General features: G+C 45.0%; 2 protein-coding genes across 2 annotated transcripts; one reads left to right on the top strand and one right to left on the bottom strand.

Moving 5' to 3' along the window:
- Nucleotides 1-8224: 8224 nt before the first annotated feature.
- EDB93DRAFT_1107149 (uncharacterized protein) lies at nucleotides 8225-9153 on the bottom strand (the record flags this gene model as incomplete). Its single annotated transcript, XM_041447692.1, has 5 exons — nucleotides 8225-8379; nucleotides 8453-8762; nucleotides 8823-8891; nucleotides 8952-9046; nucleotides 9108-9153. The coding sequence occupies 5 exons, from the start codon at nucleotides 9151-9153 to the stop codon at nucleotides 8225-8227; spliced, it is 675 nt and encodes a 224-aa protein (XP_041303734.1).
- A 1259-nt stretch (nucleotides 9154-10412) lies between these two features.
- Nucleotides 10413-14992, top strand: EDB93DRAFT_1107148 (uncharacterized protein; the record flags this gene model as incomplete). The annotated part of the gene is made up of 19 exons (XM_041447691.1): nucleotides 10413-10651; nucleotides 10855-10913; nucleotides 11009-11143; nucleotides 11194-11293; nucleotides 11396-11438; nucleotides 11568-11595; nucleotides 11709-11736; nucleotides 11792-11943; nucleotides 12000-12160; nucleotides 12219-12549; nucleotides 12600-12761; nucleotides 12824-12993; nucleotides 13046-13372; nucleotides 13424-13865; nucleotides 13917-14298; nucleotides 14336-14397; nucleotides 14426-14647; nucleotides 14706-14748; nucleotides 14800-14992. The coding sequence occupies 19 exons, from the start codon at nucleotides 10413-10415 to the stop codon at nucleotides 14990-14992; spliced, it is 3279 nt and encodes a 1092-aa protein (XP_041303733.1).
- Nucleotides 14993-17028: the final 2036 nt, after the last annotated feature.

Genomic DNA, 17028 nt, shown 5'->3' with positions numbered 1-17028 from the left:
TTTGCTCGTCGACGAAGTCGATGAGTAAAGATCGAGACTATAGGCTTATCCGCGAAGAGCAGATAAGAAGATAGAATATAGACTGCTGGCGAGGCAGTGTCACAACCCAAATAACGAATAAACGCTTGGGCAGAGACTAGGACTCGATCTAAGGTTATTGGACTAGAGAGAGGAGCAAGTACGTCTTGGATTGCTACAGTTGTAGATACAAGAGGTTTGAACTAAGGAACTATCGACCAAGACATGCTACCTATATACAACTATTGAGACGGAGATTGAAACTGAGTTACAACTACTAGCCAATCATAAAAAGAGAAAGGGAATTGTACCATAGAACATCGTAGAATATTAAAGAAGCATCACGTGACCATATCTTATCTTATCTAATCTATTCACAATCAAAGAACTCGTCTTCTTCATCAGTCACATCGAAGACACGTGTCGTGGGCGCTAAAGGTATTTCGGGAATGATAGATGCTTTCAGGGTAGGGTTAGGGTTTGACTTAGACGCTGTGTATTGGCGCTTAGGAAGATTCAGGAAAGAATAATGGTTTGTTAAAGGTACTTGTGACATTACCCCCTCTCTAAGGTGAGTGTCATCACGAACGAATGAAGGTCGGATATTCTTTTCTCTCCATCGTTTGAAATCTTCCGTAAACAGTACTGAGCCTTTGATTCTTCGGTATTTTCCGGCTGCGGCCGTGGGATTCTTTTTGTGGAACTCCGCTAAAGGAATTGGAGCGTTCTTCAAATTCTCTTCTGGCTCCCAAGATGACTCTTCCTTCGGGTATCCTTCCCATTTCACTAGGTACTGCAGCTTTCCTCGGAACAATCGGCTATCTAGTACTTCTTCTACAGCAAATTCTTCCCGATCGTCAATCAATTCTGGAGGTGGTCAGTTTGGGGGAGGATGAGGAATTAATTGAGATGCATGATATGGCGTAAGCAATTCTACATGGAAAACCGGGTGGATCTGATATTTTTCCGGTAATTTCAACTTGTAGTTCACTTCACCGATCTTCTCTAGTATTTCGAAGGGACCTAGACGACGATCTGACAGCTTTTGACTTGGACGACGTTGTTTGAGATTTTTTGCGTCAAGCCAGACCTTGTCTCCTATCTTATACTGAGGTGCTTCTTTTACTCCTTTGTCGTAGAAACGCTTCATACGTTCATTGACCATTTTCAGAGTATTTTCGGCATCATCTCTCGCTTCTTTCATTTGATCAATTCTCTCATTGGCGGCGGGGATTACGGACATGGAGTTTGGATGAATCGTGAAATCTGGGTTATACCCGTAGAGGACTTTAAACGGACTATGACCGGTTACTGTGACTGCATTGTTATGTGAAAACTCTGCTATTGGCAGCCAAGATACCCAATCATTCTGTCTGTATGATGTGAACATGCGCAAATATTGTTCAACTTCTTGATTTACGCGTTCAGTCTGTCCATCAGTTCTGGGATGATAGGAGGTCGACGCAGACCATTTTGTTCCTAATCTTTTTGACATTTGTCCCATGAACTTTGATATGAACTGAGTTCCTCTATCTGAGATCACTTTCTTCGGTGTTCCGTGATGTTTCCATACATTTTTCAAGAATAGCTCGGAAATACCCTTCGAGTCTATATCTTTTGTGGTGGGAATGAAGTGTGCTTGTTTTGAAAATTGATCAACGACTACAAAAATGCTATCACATCCTTCACTCTTCGGCAAATCCACTATCAGGTCACAGGTGATCGTCTGCCAAGGTCCTTCTGGAACTTCATTTGGCTGTAAAGGTCCCGTTGGTCTACTCGGAAGCACTTTCGTTTGTTTGCACCTATCACAACCATCTACGTAATCGTGGACATACTTCGTCATTGAAGGCCACCAATAGTTTCTGGAAATCAATTCTAAGGTCTTAGCTCGTCCAGGATGTCCAGCCGGTGGAGAGTCGTGAAACAACTCTAATATCTCTCGGCGGATCTCTTTATCATTTGGAACGTAAACTAATCCTCGGAATAACACCAATCCATCCTCCACATTCCACTCTTCGATTCCTCTACGCAATTGAACTGGTGCTGCTTTTAACGTTTCTAACGCTTTAGCGACTTCAGGCTCTCGTTCTGTGCATTTTCGTATCTTTTGGAGTAAATGTTTTTCTCCATGCACCAAAACTTGACCTCTTTTAGCAGCTTTTACTGTAAAGAATTCCGGTTTCAAAAGGATGCGGTCTGAGTTATTGTTTTCTACCCCCCCTCTATGGTCTGATCTCCGAGAAAGACGGTCTGCTTTGTCATTAACCACACCAGGCTTATGTTGGAGTGTAAATCCATACTCCGCTAGGAAAAGACTCCATCTAGCTTGCCTTCTGGTCAACTTTTGACTTGTCATGAAATATTCAAGGTTCTTATGATCTGTCCATATTTCAACCGGGTGAGGTGCTCCCTGCACATAGTGCCTCCACTCCTCCAACGCTCTAATGATCGCTAACAACTCCTTATCATGAATATCGTAATTTCTTTCCGCATCATTCATTGACTTAGAGTAATATGCTACTGGATGCCATAATCCGTCTTCCATAAGTTGAGAAAGAACCGCTCCTGTTGCGTAATCTGAAGCATCGGTCTCTATTTTCTTTTTCTTCTCAACATCTGGCATGACTAAGACGGGAGCTTCTGTGAAATGTTTCTTAAGTTCATCAAAAGCTTTCTGTTGCTTCTCCGTCCAGTCCCATTTGACATCTTTTCTTAGCAGATCATTCATTGGTCTGGCTATATCTGAGAACCCAAGTATGAATCTTCGATAGAAGTTGGCAAAGCCCATGAATGCTTGGATATCTTTTACACATTTGGGAACAGGCCATTTCAATACTCCTTCTACTTTCACGGGGTCCATCGACACATTGCCTTCTTCCACGATCAATCCGAGGAACTCGACTTTAGACTGTTCGAAGCTACATTTCTCAGGCTTCAAGAACAGGTCGTTCTCCTTCAACCGTTTCAGGACTTCTCGTACCACCTTTCGGTGCTGCTCCCTATTTCCATTCGTAAAGACCATTATATCATCAATGTAGACGACTACTGTTTTGCCATCTATTAGGTCTCTCAGAATTTCATTCATCATAGTTTGGAAGGTTGCAGGCGAGTTCGTGAGTCCAAAATACATCACGGTCGGTTCGTGGTGACCAAACGGCGTTTTGAAGGCCGCCTTCCACTCATCTCCTTCTTTCATGCGAATATTATTGTATCCCCATCGTACATCCATCTTGGAGTACATCGTGGCACCGGTTAAAGCATCAATTAAATCTTGAGATCTCGGTAGCGGATATGCATTTTTCACCGTTTTCTCATTGAGCTTTCTATAGTCCATCACCGGTCTTAACTTGCCATCTTTTTTGGCCACAAAGAAGAAAGGTGCTGCTACTGGAGATTGTGAATTTCTGATACGTCCCAGTGCAGTCTCGGTTTTCAACCATTCTTTCAATGTATCCATCTCTTTGGGTGATAACGGATAAGGTTTCGCATTTGGCGGAAGATCGCCCTCATCTTTAAGATCTATCGCATGATCCCACTTCTTTCTTTCAGGGAAGCGCTTAGATTCTTCTTCTGAGAATACTCCCAGGTAATCATGAAGCCAGTCCGGTACCATTTCTTCTACCGACTGCTTCTTCTTAGTAGCTTCTTCTGCTACCTTCTGCTCCATGGCAACCGAGGCTTTATAATGAATCCATAGTCTCTCTGGACTCTCTTCGTCTTCTATTTCCTCAACCGTCGCCCTCTTCATCGACATATCTTCTTCATCCTCGTCTTCATCGTCCGTAGGAATCAGATCAGGTACATCATCTATCTTTTTTTGTTCTTTTCTTTTTTCTTTCTTTTTTTGTCTTTTTTCTTTTTTTGTTTCACATTTTACAGGGCATCGAGAAAGTGCAAATCGTCCTGCATTCCAGTCAATCTCTGGATTATGATATCTCAGCCAATCTATGCTGATAATAACATCATCGCTTCCTAAGTCTGTAACCATGAAGGCTGCTTTCTCTTCTTCATGATCACCAATCTTTAGACCTAGTTCTGCAAAATGAGTCATTGATCCAGCGGCATTTAGCGATCCATCAATGTTCCTGACTGAAATAGGCCTTAATAATTTACGGCATTTCACACTGTTTTTCTCAACAAACTTTTCACTGATAAATAATGTTGATGCACCGCAATCCACAAGTGCTTTTACGTCTGCTTGTCGGTTCTTTCCTTTCAACGTTATCGGAATATAAAAATGCTCAGATTTGGATCTAATATGTACTTCTGATACATCTTGAAACGTAGAAAGAATAGAGAAACGATTGTTCGGGTCTAGGTCTGCAGACTTTGACTTCAACCCCTTTAAAAATCCTTGCCTTTGTTAGAAGCGATCCAATCTGTGAACCACTTCGGCGCGGAGTTTTCTTCGACAACTGCAGCCGCTTTGACTTGCGCTTTTGGCGCACCTTTACAGTTTCTCGCTATGTGGCCTTGTTCTCCACAGCGGTAGCAGGTGAAAGCGCCAGGCTTTCCTTGGGGTTTGGGAGCTCCCCTCTGCTTGCCGGAGTCCACATCCATAGTGTCACTGTCTTTGCTAGGACCAGCCTGCCTTGGGTTGAAGGTTCTTGGGGTTTCCTTATTAGGGGTCCACCAATTACTCTTCTTCTTCTCAGCGTCTAATTCTTCATAGTTACGTCCAATCTGTATGGAGTAATCAATGAGCTTCTTAGGGTGTCTTTCTCAGACGCTGGGATATGAGCGAGTTGCTCCTTGATCCGGGTTTGTAGGCCAGATCGGAATTTGAGGCGGAGGTCGTAGTCGGAGTATTTGGTAAGTGCAGCTTTCTGCTTGAAAGCTGCTGCGTATTCGGGCACTGATGAAGATCCTTGCTTCAGGGTTTCCAACTCCCTGATAGCCTTTCCTTCTCTGTCGTCTTGGCCCCACATGGTCTCAAATTCTTTCGTCCAATCTTCAAAGGATATTGGCTTGGAATCAAGCTCAATGACATATTTCTGCGCCCATTTAGCAGCAGATCCTTTGAGGAAAGACAGAGCAGTTGTAATCTTCTGCCTGTCTGTGATTAACGGCCACTGTGACATGTATAATGCCAACTGAGTGGTGTAGACTTCTATGGAGATCGAATCTTTGTCTCCAGTGAATTCTGTGGGCTTCGACAATTTGACTTGCGAAGTATTTGGGGATTGTGCGAATCTCTCCAGCTTCTTCTTCAGTTCCTCTATTTGCGAGTTCTGGGTCCTGAGTTGAAGCTCTTGAGTCGCATTCTGTGCTCAAAGAGTGTTGTTGTGGTTAAGGAGTTCTTGTGTCCTTACGTACAGTTCGTGGGTTGCCATTTGAATAGCACTCTGTACGTAATTGGTGAACTCTATTGGCATAGCAATGCCTTGTGGTCCCGGTTCCTCTTGGGGTTCTTGAGGGTTCTCCGGTCCCATTTCTGTTTCGTTGACTTCAGCCATAGTGCCAGGTGCGTTCTGGAATCCGATTCACTAATGACTGTTGAAGAGCGGGTCGTAACGGCTCTTCCGGATAGGAAAGATGATGAAAGGGGAGAGGGAAAAAAGGATACGTAAATGGAAAGCTAAAGGGGTCCCCAGTACTAACTGGATCAACCTCATCCTTTAGGGTCAAAGGGTTCTTTAGTCAACCCGACTGACACTTCCCTAATTACTAACTAGAAAGGAGTACGTAAAGCTACGCTTTGTTAAGTGGAAAAAACACTGTGTGCTTCGTGTGTGCTACTTCTCAGTCACCGAAAGGGTACAGGTCTAGGACAAGTTATCACTCTTCCAGCCGAAGCTTACAAGTGCGAGTCTCACTAGAATCCCGTATCTAAATCCTCGTGGTAACGATGGTAGGACTATCCGCAGATGCGACAGTTCCACTAGACTTAACGAAAGGTTCTACGTATGTATGAAGAAAGGTATAGGTATGAAAGCAATTATAGTAACGTTGAGCAGGCAGGGTCTTGGGCCAGCACTCAAAGTTGTAGCGAGACGCCTAATGTCGTCAACACCTCCGTATACTGGCGGCTGCAATGTAAGGCAGGGCCTGGTATAGGACTACTAACTAATAAAGGCTATTCGTAGAAAAGCTCAAGTGAGCAAAAGGATAGGTTTCAGAAAATGATTGCGACTGTTTAGGTCGGGCAATGGAAAACATGTAATGATGATGAGAGGTGTGCGAGCGGTGTGCAAAGAGTCGGAGTCTCCTATAGTTCAAACCTAATGTCACAACCCAAATAACGAATAAACGCTTGGGCAGAGACTAGGACTCGATCTAAGGTTATTGGACTAGAGAGAGGAGCAAGTACGTCTTGGATTGCTACAGTTGTAGATACAAGAGGTTTGAACTAAGGAACTATCGACCAAGACATGCTACCTATATACAACTATTGAGACGGAGATTGAAACTGAGTTACAACTACTAGCCAATCATAAAAAGAGAAAGGGAATTGTACCATAGAACATCGTAGAATATTAAAGAAGCATCACGTGACCATATCTTATCTTATCTAATCTATTCACAATCAAAGAACTCGTCTTCTTCATCAGTCACATCGAAGACACGTGTCGTGGGCGCTAAAGGTATTTCGGGAATGATAGATGCTTTCAGGGTAGGGTTAGGGTTTGACTTAGACGCTGTGTATTGGCGCTTAGGAAGATTCAGGAAAGAATAATGGTTTGTTAAAGGTACTCGTGACAGGCAGAAAGGATCACTCTGGTGAGAGTAGGAGGTCAAGAACCAAGTAGATTCAAGTTAGGGAATATAGTACATGGTAGCGAGTTTTATATAGAGGACAGGAAGCGTATTAGTGGGTGATAACTCGTACTACCAAGAGAGGTAACTGGTAAAGGGGATAACCATAAAAGGCAGGCACGTTCGAGGTGAGGCACGAGTGAATCCTGAACGTGCAGATAAGAAGGTGAGTCAAAAGTCAGAATAAGAAGTGAAACGCGCAGGGGCACAATCGTGCAGCTGCAGAGCTAAGTATAAGTCACATGTGCGACTGCGCATCGAGTCAGAGATCAAGAAAGGAAACAGGGCGAAGGGGATGCGTCGTGCATCATATCATAGGTTACCGTCCGGACGGTAAGGGCAAAGGGGACTGTCCACAGGATCAGTCAGGTGGTGGAACGGAGCATGGGTATGCTTCGTCAGCGAAAGGATCCGGCCAGATGTACTGGCTCTGCTGAAGCGACAGGTAGAGAGCGAAAGGGAATGCGAGAATGACAAGGATGACCAGGGTAAGGTCGGGGTAAGGGTATGATGCAAGGGCTGATACGAGGAGGATCAGAAGAAAAATGGTAGGGGCCCAAGCGTCTAGATGTTCTTGTAACAGGCGGCATGTTGAAATCGGCAATAACACTACTGAGTCAGTACCACAAGACACGCCAATTCATCAAAATTCAATGCACGCACCATTTGGCACCTATCAACCACAGCCTATCCCTCAACCCTCGATGTCACACATAGATCTTCCCTCACTCAGCAGGTATGTGCCTCCACCCATTCCCAATTTGTGCCAGCAGCTGGTAACAGAGGGGAATTTCGAGTTGGTGCTGAGGTACAGATGTATGATGGCAGGAGTCACCTTATTCAGGACCATATCAATGGCAGTACACTCACAATAATAATTACATGGATCATGATGCATAATGGTTGATGACAATATATTGCTGTATTCCAGACCAAGCTTCCAGTTTGACGACTCAGTACTCAACGCCAACAGATCGAGAGCACTTGCGCAGTGCGAAGAGTCAAAGTTGACTGTGCCGGTGCTATGCCGAGGTGTGACTCGACGTGACCATATTTTGCAGATTAGCAGTCAGACCCTGAATTTTCTCAGCTTTCATCCGACACCACACCACAACATCCTAAAAATCAGGAAAAATGAGATCTATATAGAGGCGGTACGAATCTACAACAACACTCTAAATTCGTGGAAGATAATATGAAGTGGTTGATGAGCTACAAAAGATTTGCTGAAAATGTTGCAGATTACCCGGAGTGATAGTATGGAAAGCCTAGCGTCCGTGCTCCAAATCAGTGTCACGCAATCCATTTAAGGGCATAGGACCCTGTACACCGCTGGGGATATGTTTTCATGTTTTATCGCCCCAAGCTGATGTGGTTCGGAATGCAAACAAGTGTGCATCTGAATTGTACAAGAAATCTAACTAGTATACTGAGATGAATGAGACAATTACCATTCGTCTGCGGAACCATCATCATCTTCACGATCTGAGAACTCCGAGACAACTAAGCCAGCATCATCCAGTCCAAAGCCTTCCTCCACTCCTGTCAATTCCGGTTCATCATCACGTTCGAAACTGTCCAATTGACAATGGTGTTCGATATCTGAAAATTTTCATGTTTCCAACATGGAGCATGATAAATGGCAACTTACCCATGCCGAGTCCTCAGTTCACACCCCCCATATAATATGCGTCGTTGGATGCAAGTAAGTCCTCGTAATTGTCCAAAAGCGAGACAACTTCTTCATCTTCGCTGCTGTCTAGGAGTACAATCTGTGGCGGCAGCTCATCAGCGCGCTGCAATAAGTCCAACAGCTGGAGATAAATATCCCAAGCTGATTGTCGTGTAACTGCTGGGCGACCCAGTCCATCATAGAGTCGCGCAATGTATTCCCCAAACGCCTGAGGGACCAGATCAAATACTGGATGTGAAGGCTTGATGTAGGCACTTCGTACATGGCCTAGGGCCTCTCGTTCGAGTTTGATCTGTACATGGGATCAATATTAGAATACTGTTGACAGTAGTAGTGATACATTAGTACGAACCTTGAAATCTAAGGCCCTGAAGTCTTCAGCTGCCTCGTAGATGAGATTTGGGACGCCATGCGGGAGAATCTGAATGAAAACATAAACAATGTGAGGATCAATAATACGATGGTATTCCAGAAAACGTACCTTATTGTGGTCACGCCGTTTTGCGGAGTTGTTGATGCAATCTCGATAAGCATTTAGCTCCTGCTGGAGCCACGGGATAAAGACCCAACAGAAAACTAGTCTGAAATGAAGATTTGAGCTGCTAGTGATGAGATGAAGCCCGAAAACATGACTTACACTTGAACAGTGTTGTTAGTATTATACCAGCCTGTGTTGACGCCATGATCCAGTAGACTTTTGAACCCTGGGGTGTTACAACTTGGATGGTATCTGTTGGCGACGCTCAAACAGAGCGTGTGTCGTCAATGGTCGAGGACGTCCTTGGGCTAGCCCAAGGTTAGGGGTCGTACTTGGCGTGTCTTCGGCAAGTACGATTTAACGCCTATGTCCAAATCGGGTAGCTTATGTCACACGGGTGCGAGACAATAAGCTATATCGGCCTAGGCTTACGACACCCGAAGGTTAATCGTAAGGATTGTCGTTAATTAGAAGGACAGAAGTCCAACTAGTCAACAGGGGCTTTGCTCGTCGACGAAGTCGATGAGTAAAGGTCGAGACTATAGGCTTATCCGCGAAGAGCAGATAAGAAGATAGAATATAGACTGCTGGCGAGGCAGAAGGATCACTCTGGTGAGAGTAGGAGGTCAAGAACCAAGTAGATTCAAGTTAAGGAATAGGTTACATGGTAGCGAGTTTATATAGAGGACAGGAAGCGTATTAGTGGATGATAACTTGTACTACCAAGAGAAGTAAACAGGAAAGGGTATGACCATAAAAGGAAGGCACGTTCGAGGTGAGACACGGGCGAGCTCTGAACGTGCAGATAAGAAAGTGAGTCAAAGATCGGAATAAGAAGTGAAACACGCAGGGGCACGATCGTGCAGCTGCGGATCTAAGTATAAGTCGCATGTGCGACTGCGCACCGAGTCAGAGATCAAGAAAGGTAATCAGGGCAAAGGGGATGCATCATGCATCATATCATAGGTTACCGTCCAGACGGTAAGGGCAAGGGGACTGTCCACAGGATCAGTCAGGTGGTGAAACGGAGCATGGGTATGCTTCATCAGCGAAAGGATCCGGCCAGATGTACTGGCTCTGCTGAAGCGACAGGTAGAGAGCGAAGGGGAATGCGAGGATGACAAGGATGACAAGGGTAAGGTCGGGGTAAGGGTATGACGCGAGGGCTGATACTAGGAGGATTAGGAGAAAAATAGTAGGGGCCCAAGCATCTAGATGTTCTTGTAACATGGGGTGAAACAGCGCCGCAGTTGAGACCACGTGATCTCTGGCATGACATTCTTCTTGTTGCGTATCCAGCGATGTTGGAGCGTGCCGTGCAAATCCAGGTCATGCCATTGTCGTAACATCGTGTGAGCATTTGCAATGCCAAAGTTTTCAGAACCTGGGTCACTTTGTGTGACCATAGGCATATCTATGAAATGAGTGAGGCTCCTGGGTGTCATGAATGATATGTATTAACTTATGGCCAAGTTCCTCGATTGTGTCAAGATAGTAGCTAAGAATCAACTGTGGATTTCTGTTAGAATGCCAGACTCGGATCCACATAATTCGGCCAGAGAATGGCTCAATACCCGTGTGCAGCCCCAGACCAAACTTGAGCCATTTATCATGCTGGTCGACTGCAAACAGGTCATTTATGCCCACGGCCCAGAATCGCCTTCTTCGAAGGCGACGTGCCTTATGCTCGCGGACAAGACCAGGTTCAAACCTAGCAAAATATGATACTAGGACACTCCTAAGATGAAAAAGAGTCAGCGAACTGACACAGTACAGTCAGCACAGACATATCACCTAGCCACACTCATATCCTTCTCATGAAACAGCAAACTTGCCATTTCACGTGCACCCGCATTTGGATAGATTGCACATAACTCAACCATTGCATTGCGAATTGACTCAACAGTATGAGCTTGCTGGCGGGTCCGGTGAAGGCCCATTGCTTGGCAGATTTCGAGAAATTTGGTACGTCTAGCGTTCAACATTACATTATGGGTGAGGAATAATAACCCTGTGACTTACCCGATGCCATAGTGACTTGTGTCGATGTGCTTCTGCAGCTCAAGGACAATCTGACGGTCGGTTTGGCGTGCTTTCCACATGCGCAGAATATGTGGTGCAATTAGCTCCAACGGAGCTGCATGAAGATCAGAACACTGGGAGGAAAGTTATAGTGAAAGTGTGGCTGCTCACGAGTGGGTTTCCATGAGTTTGGCATGGAATAACCGTAATGGCTGTCACATAGGTGTTGATATTTATAATGTGACTGAGCCACAGGACTCATATCGAATGGGTGGTGTTCCACTTGCCAGGAACACTGATATCGAATGGGTGGTGTTCCGCTTGTCAGGAACACTGATAGCACATCAATCATCCTTGCGTACCTTTACATGTTGATGGGCTATGCAGCTGGTAGCTGATACTTGCGTACTTTTACGTGTTGATAGGCTATGCAACTGGCAGCCGGCGATAATGACTCAAATTGGTTTTGTAAGAGGTACACAAACAGTGATACTCATCCTCTGATTAGTCTTGCTCAGTTTGAGTACACCACGCAGCTGCCAAGGACCAGCAAACACTCCGACTTGTATCATCCCCCTTTGTCTTGCCCATCTGTAGAGAGTCGCATACTCAGACCAGGGACTGGGTAAGTCGCTTACTTCAAATTCCTCACGCTCAAACTGTTAAGTGGGTAAGTCATTTGCTGGACCGGCAAACACTCCGACTCGTATCATCCCCCTTTGTCTTGCCCATCTGTAGAGAGTTGCATACTCGGACTGGGGACTGGGTAAGTTGTTTACTTCAAATCCAGAATTGCCTCCTTGACTAACACCGACTCAAAGAATCATCTCCTCCACCTCCACCAATGGGCAAGTCATTTACTTCAAATCCACAATTGTATCCTCGACTAATGGCCCCCAGTTAGCTATATGGATCATCCAACATTCAGGCTCGCAAGGAATTAGCACCCTTTTGTTCCAAGTAGTCCTATCAAGTAAGTACACCTGGCTCGCCATCATTTCTTTCCAAGGCTCATGAGCTGATGTGTAGCCACTTCTAGCTCCTCGATAAGAGTGTTAAGCAAGATTCGCAGTTGCATCAACTCTGACCAAAGTGTTCTGGCGACTCATGTCATCTGCAAACCTCCCAATGTGTTCTCTGCGTGTGTTACGGTCATGTATGACCTTGTTCTGGCGCTCGTGTATGACCTGGTAAACCTCCCGATGATATATATATTGAAGGTGATGAATTGACAGCAGATTATTACAGACTGCAATGGCAGAGTACGAGATCGTTTCTCAATTCACTGAGGACGCCTACGCCAAAGAGGATCACATCTGTGACCGTCCTGTTTGCAGGGCCAAGATCAGGAAAGGTGACCCATGTTTCTATGTGGCTACCATCGAGCCAGGACAACCTGGGCGTAATGTGTGTGCCCCCTGCTACTCACATTACAAGAAGAACCCAGCGACCTCAGTGAGACCCACTCGCCGAGCCGAGCAGCTGCATCCATTTGCCAGTGCGCAGGGTTCAATTAACGACTGGGTCGCTCCTGATATGCATGCAATTCAACAGTCGGTGAATGCAGCACAACGGAAATGTGAGTATATTATATGTTCAGAGTCCCTCTGCTAATCCACACAACAACAGTAATGATCAACCCTCCGCCTGTGGTGGCAATGCCTCATCGCACTGCAGGGCCAGACATCATGATACCTACATCGTGGCAAGGCTCATCATGGCAAGGCTCATCACAAGGCTCATCATGGCAAGGCTCATCACAGTCAACTGGTCCACCGTGGCCTGGGCAAGGTTAGATGATTCTCTCTTGTTTAGTGCATCGTGATCCTCCCACTCATCTCTAATTCTGTCAGGTTCATCAAATGGTCCAATTGGATACTCGTCTCAACATGCACTATATGCTACTGAGCGCAAACGCTGGGCCAAGATATCTTATGCCACACCTCCAGCAGAGACCATCTTAATCGAAATTAGTGCAGTTCATGGAGGCGGAGGTCGCAAAAAACGCGGGGTTCCCATTGGGGTATGTATGCGCTATATTATTGAACTTGGTGGCGACTGACATCTTTGCTTAGAATATATGTGAGGGGAAGAAGGGCATTGATGCACAGATTGATGCGCCAGGGCTGATCGAGCTTGCATTGGACACTATCGTGCCCAAGTTACATGTTTTTGGTGGTGGATTTCTCTGGCGGGTGAATGAGTTTATAGTGCGAGATTCTGGATGGGTGGATCTCTCCAATCACCCACGGTCGGTTGCTTACTTCTACGATCAATGTCAGCAGCCGTCCTGCAAGGGCTCAAAGACCACAACATTCAAATCAAAAAATTTCACGCTAATGGTCATTGTTCCTGAGACTCAGTGGATTGAATACGAGAACTGGCGGGAAGACGCTGAAATGGTATGTGTTTACCTCACCTGTTTGCCAAACTAACATTATTTCACTATTTAGAATGCTGCTCGTATCGGTCAATGTGCTGCTCACAAAGTTATCACCCCCCAAGTCCCCTCTTCAGTACAATCCTCAGTGGACTTGGAGAGCGAGCTTGATACAGTGCCAACCAATCGTGCTGCTCGCAAAGTTATCACCCCCCAAGTCCCCTCTTCAGTACGACCATCAGTGGACTTGGAGAGTGAGCTTGATACAGCACCAACCAATGATGGCACCACCACCTCTGACAACGTCCCAAGCAATATTTTGCCTACAACCACTGTCACTACCTCCACCAAGCGATCCCATCAACACACTCACAGCTCTGGCAGCTTTGATATTCCGTCTCCTCCTCGAAAGAGAGATGTTGCACCTGCAGCTCTCTCAGGCTGTTCACCCGATCATGACCAACTGAAGGAAGTTTTGAGGATTGGCGGAGGCACTAACTTAGACATGAAGCAAGGTATGGTTGTTATATTTATGGCGCTAGCAACAGGACTTATTTGATTTTTAGTCTTTGGACGACAGAGCGAGAGGATCCACTTCTACCTAGTCCCTTCCCGCCCCATAACAGACCTCTTACTGGACAAGTACCATTCCTTTTCCGTGGACACTGCTGAGTGGTCCATGGGTGAGCTGATTGTCGATACATCACCTCAAGGCCTGATTAAAGTCGGAGGCTTCAAAACTGCTCACACAGGATGGCTCACGCTGATGGCCCCGCCAAAGAAAGGCCCCGGTTCTGTTGCGCACGATAAGATTGTTGTTAAACGACCCTACCATAAGGTATTCGCGACACCCACCACCACGACGGGACCATACAAGATTGCCCGTTATTCACTCGTTGATGAAATATCCAGGCTCTTTAAGGAGGCCAACATTTTGTACTGGGCGAAGTCCTTGTTAACGCTAACCTACAACTTCATTGATCAGTTGTGTTGCATCTTCATCTGAACCACCCCCATTCCCAATTCCACGAGTTCGTTTTGTAGAAGGTGGGCTCGCACTGGCTTATGGTGATAGAAAACCTGGAGGCAAGACTGGGTCCACACATGCCTGTCTTTCTTCTTGAAGAGTTCATTGACAGCGACGGAGAAGACTTCATCAAATTCATTCACAATATGGATGCCAACCCTTTGATTGATTATGACGAGTACGGCTATGACTTGGCGGTGTTCTTTTCATTCATGCAGCACATACAATATGCCAGGACTGGTAAATTGGCATTTATATCTGATTATCAAGGTGCGCAAACAATGTACCAGTGTGCGCTCTGAGACTGACACAATACCTTTCAAATTAGGGAGTACAACACTGCTAACAGACCCTCAAATCCTGACACATCCGTGAGTTGCTTGAGTGTTGGGCTTCTTATGTTGATCTGACACATCAGATAGATCCATCAGTGATGGCCACCTTGATATTTTCGGGGATGGAAACATCGAGACGACCGTGAGTCAGTTTGAGAAGGAGCATATTTGCAACAAGTACTGCAAATGGCCAGCATTTGGGCTAAAGGCTTATGCGAGTGGGGAAGAAGAAGATGGGCTAGAGGCTTGCGCAGATGGAGAAGATGGGCTTGAGGCTTAGGCAGATGGTGAACTTTCTTCTTGGAACTGGGACTGGGTACTTTCTTCTTGGAAACAAACACGTAGCCATCGTATACGTCTCACTTGATATCAATACTATGAATGAAACGAGGATTGATTGGTTTTGGTGTGTGATAGCTGAATACACAAAAAAAGATAGCGGGTGCACGGTGTCCCAATTATGTGACTGCCTTATTTGGAGCATGTCACACCAAGTAACAGAGCACGAACGTTAGGCTTTCCATAAAAGACATGAAAAATTTGCTCGAGAACTCAGAAATTTACTAAGGCTATGTATGGAAAGGCAAAATTCGCCAAATCAAAATTCAAAATTCAGAATTTGCTGTCATGTGACACACAAAGGGTAATCCTGGATTCCTTGACTTACACCTGATATCAATACATACTATAGTATGCATGCCATTACCACGCAACAGTTGAACAAACTCACGCTTTGCGTCCGCAAAACAACCAAGATCTCTATTGGCATCACTACCTCGTGCTTCTTGCATCCATTGTAGCTTATATCTCAGCCTTATACTACCAATTATTCTTAACTCCACACACTACCATCCCATACCACATTTCAGCCTTAAGTGGTCAAGCTTGGGTTCTTGAACTGATGACCGGTCACCCAGACAGAATCAGAAATAATCTAGGTGTCAGCTTGGGAATATTTGAAGAGCTGTTGGAACATCTGAAGGCCAATGGATTTGCACTATCTCGCAATGGTGTAGCAGTTGAGGAACAGCTGGCCATCTTCTTGTATATGTGTGTGACTGGTCTCTCAACTCACCATGTTGGTGAGTGCTTCCAATGGTCCTCTGACACAATTAAGGTAAGTAAACTACTCATTCAATAACATTGTATCCTAATTTGTGCGATTATCAGGTACTTCAAGCATGTACTAGTATTCTTTTCAAATGACCCTTTCTATTCCTCTCAAATTCAATTCCCCACAAGCATTTCCCCAATCCCTCCGTTGATTCGTGATGACCCTCGTTTCTGATTTTTCAACAAATGTATTGGAGCTGTTGATGGAACCCACATATGTGCATTCACATCACTTCCTGATCAAGCCTTCATGCATAATTGCAAGAGTTCTATTTCTCAAAAATGTCTTTTTATATGTGATTTTGATTTCTTGTTTATCTACTCACTTTGCAGCTGTGATTGCTCATCTGCCAATGCTGCACTTTAGAACGATGCCCGCCAGCATGACTTATGGATTTCCGATGGAAGATACCTCCTTGAAGATGCAGGATTTGGAACATGTGATGCGCTACTGGTTCCTTATAGGGGTGCATGTTATCATCTCAAAGAGTGGCATCAGGCATCTCTTACATTTGTTTTTTATTTATTTTATTTTTTGTAACTATTCACATCTGATGCACATCTAAGCCCACAGAATGCAAAAGAACTCTTCAACCTTCAACACGCCTCACTTCACAACATAATTGAACACATTTTTGGGGTAATGAAGTGCCAATGGCACATCTTGCAACTCCCTCTGGAATATTCCATGGATATCCAAGCACTACTACTAATGGCACTCTGCGCATTGCACAATTTCATTCGCTGCTGTGACCCTGATTACTCGAACAAGATTTTCCCCATGGTGATCTTGCTGATCCAATACTTGCTGATGATGATGTGGGTGATGTAGTGGTGCAGGGGGAGCTGGCTGGTGGACCTGCAGGAGCTGCAGAGAGGAGAAGAGCTGATATTCATTGTGATGAGATAGCTGCTGAAATATTGGCAGATTACATAGAAGAACAAGCACATCGTGGATTGGCAGTACCCGCACCAATGTAGTTATATACCAGATACCAAAATTCATTCATCAGTGCATGTTTAACAAAGAGGAAGCAACATAGGTCTTGAAAAGTGGAATAACACACTACAAGTCTACAAATTGTTATTGTTTGTGCAAATGTAAGAGAGCTTCCTTTGCAACCATAATACCCTATATTCTGCATTACTGATGTTTGAAAATACTATCACCTGATTCAAGTTTGATGATAAGTAATCCATGAG

This window comes from Suillus bovinus (assembly GCF_016758785.1).
Source record: "Suillus bovinus strain UH-Sbo-P2 chromosome Unknown EDB93scaffold_71, whole genome shotgun sequence".
Lineage (NCBI taxonomy): Eukaryota > Fungi > Basidiomycota > Agaricomycetes > Boletales > Suillaceae > Suillus > Suillus bovinus.
Note: the sequence above shows the minus strand (reverse complement) of the source record. Positions and strands in the feature narration are given on the sequence as shown.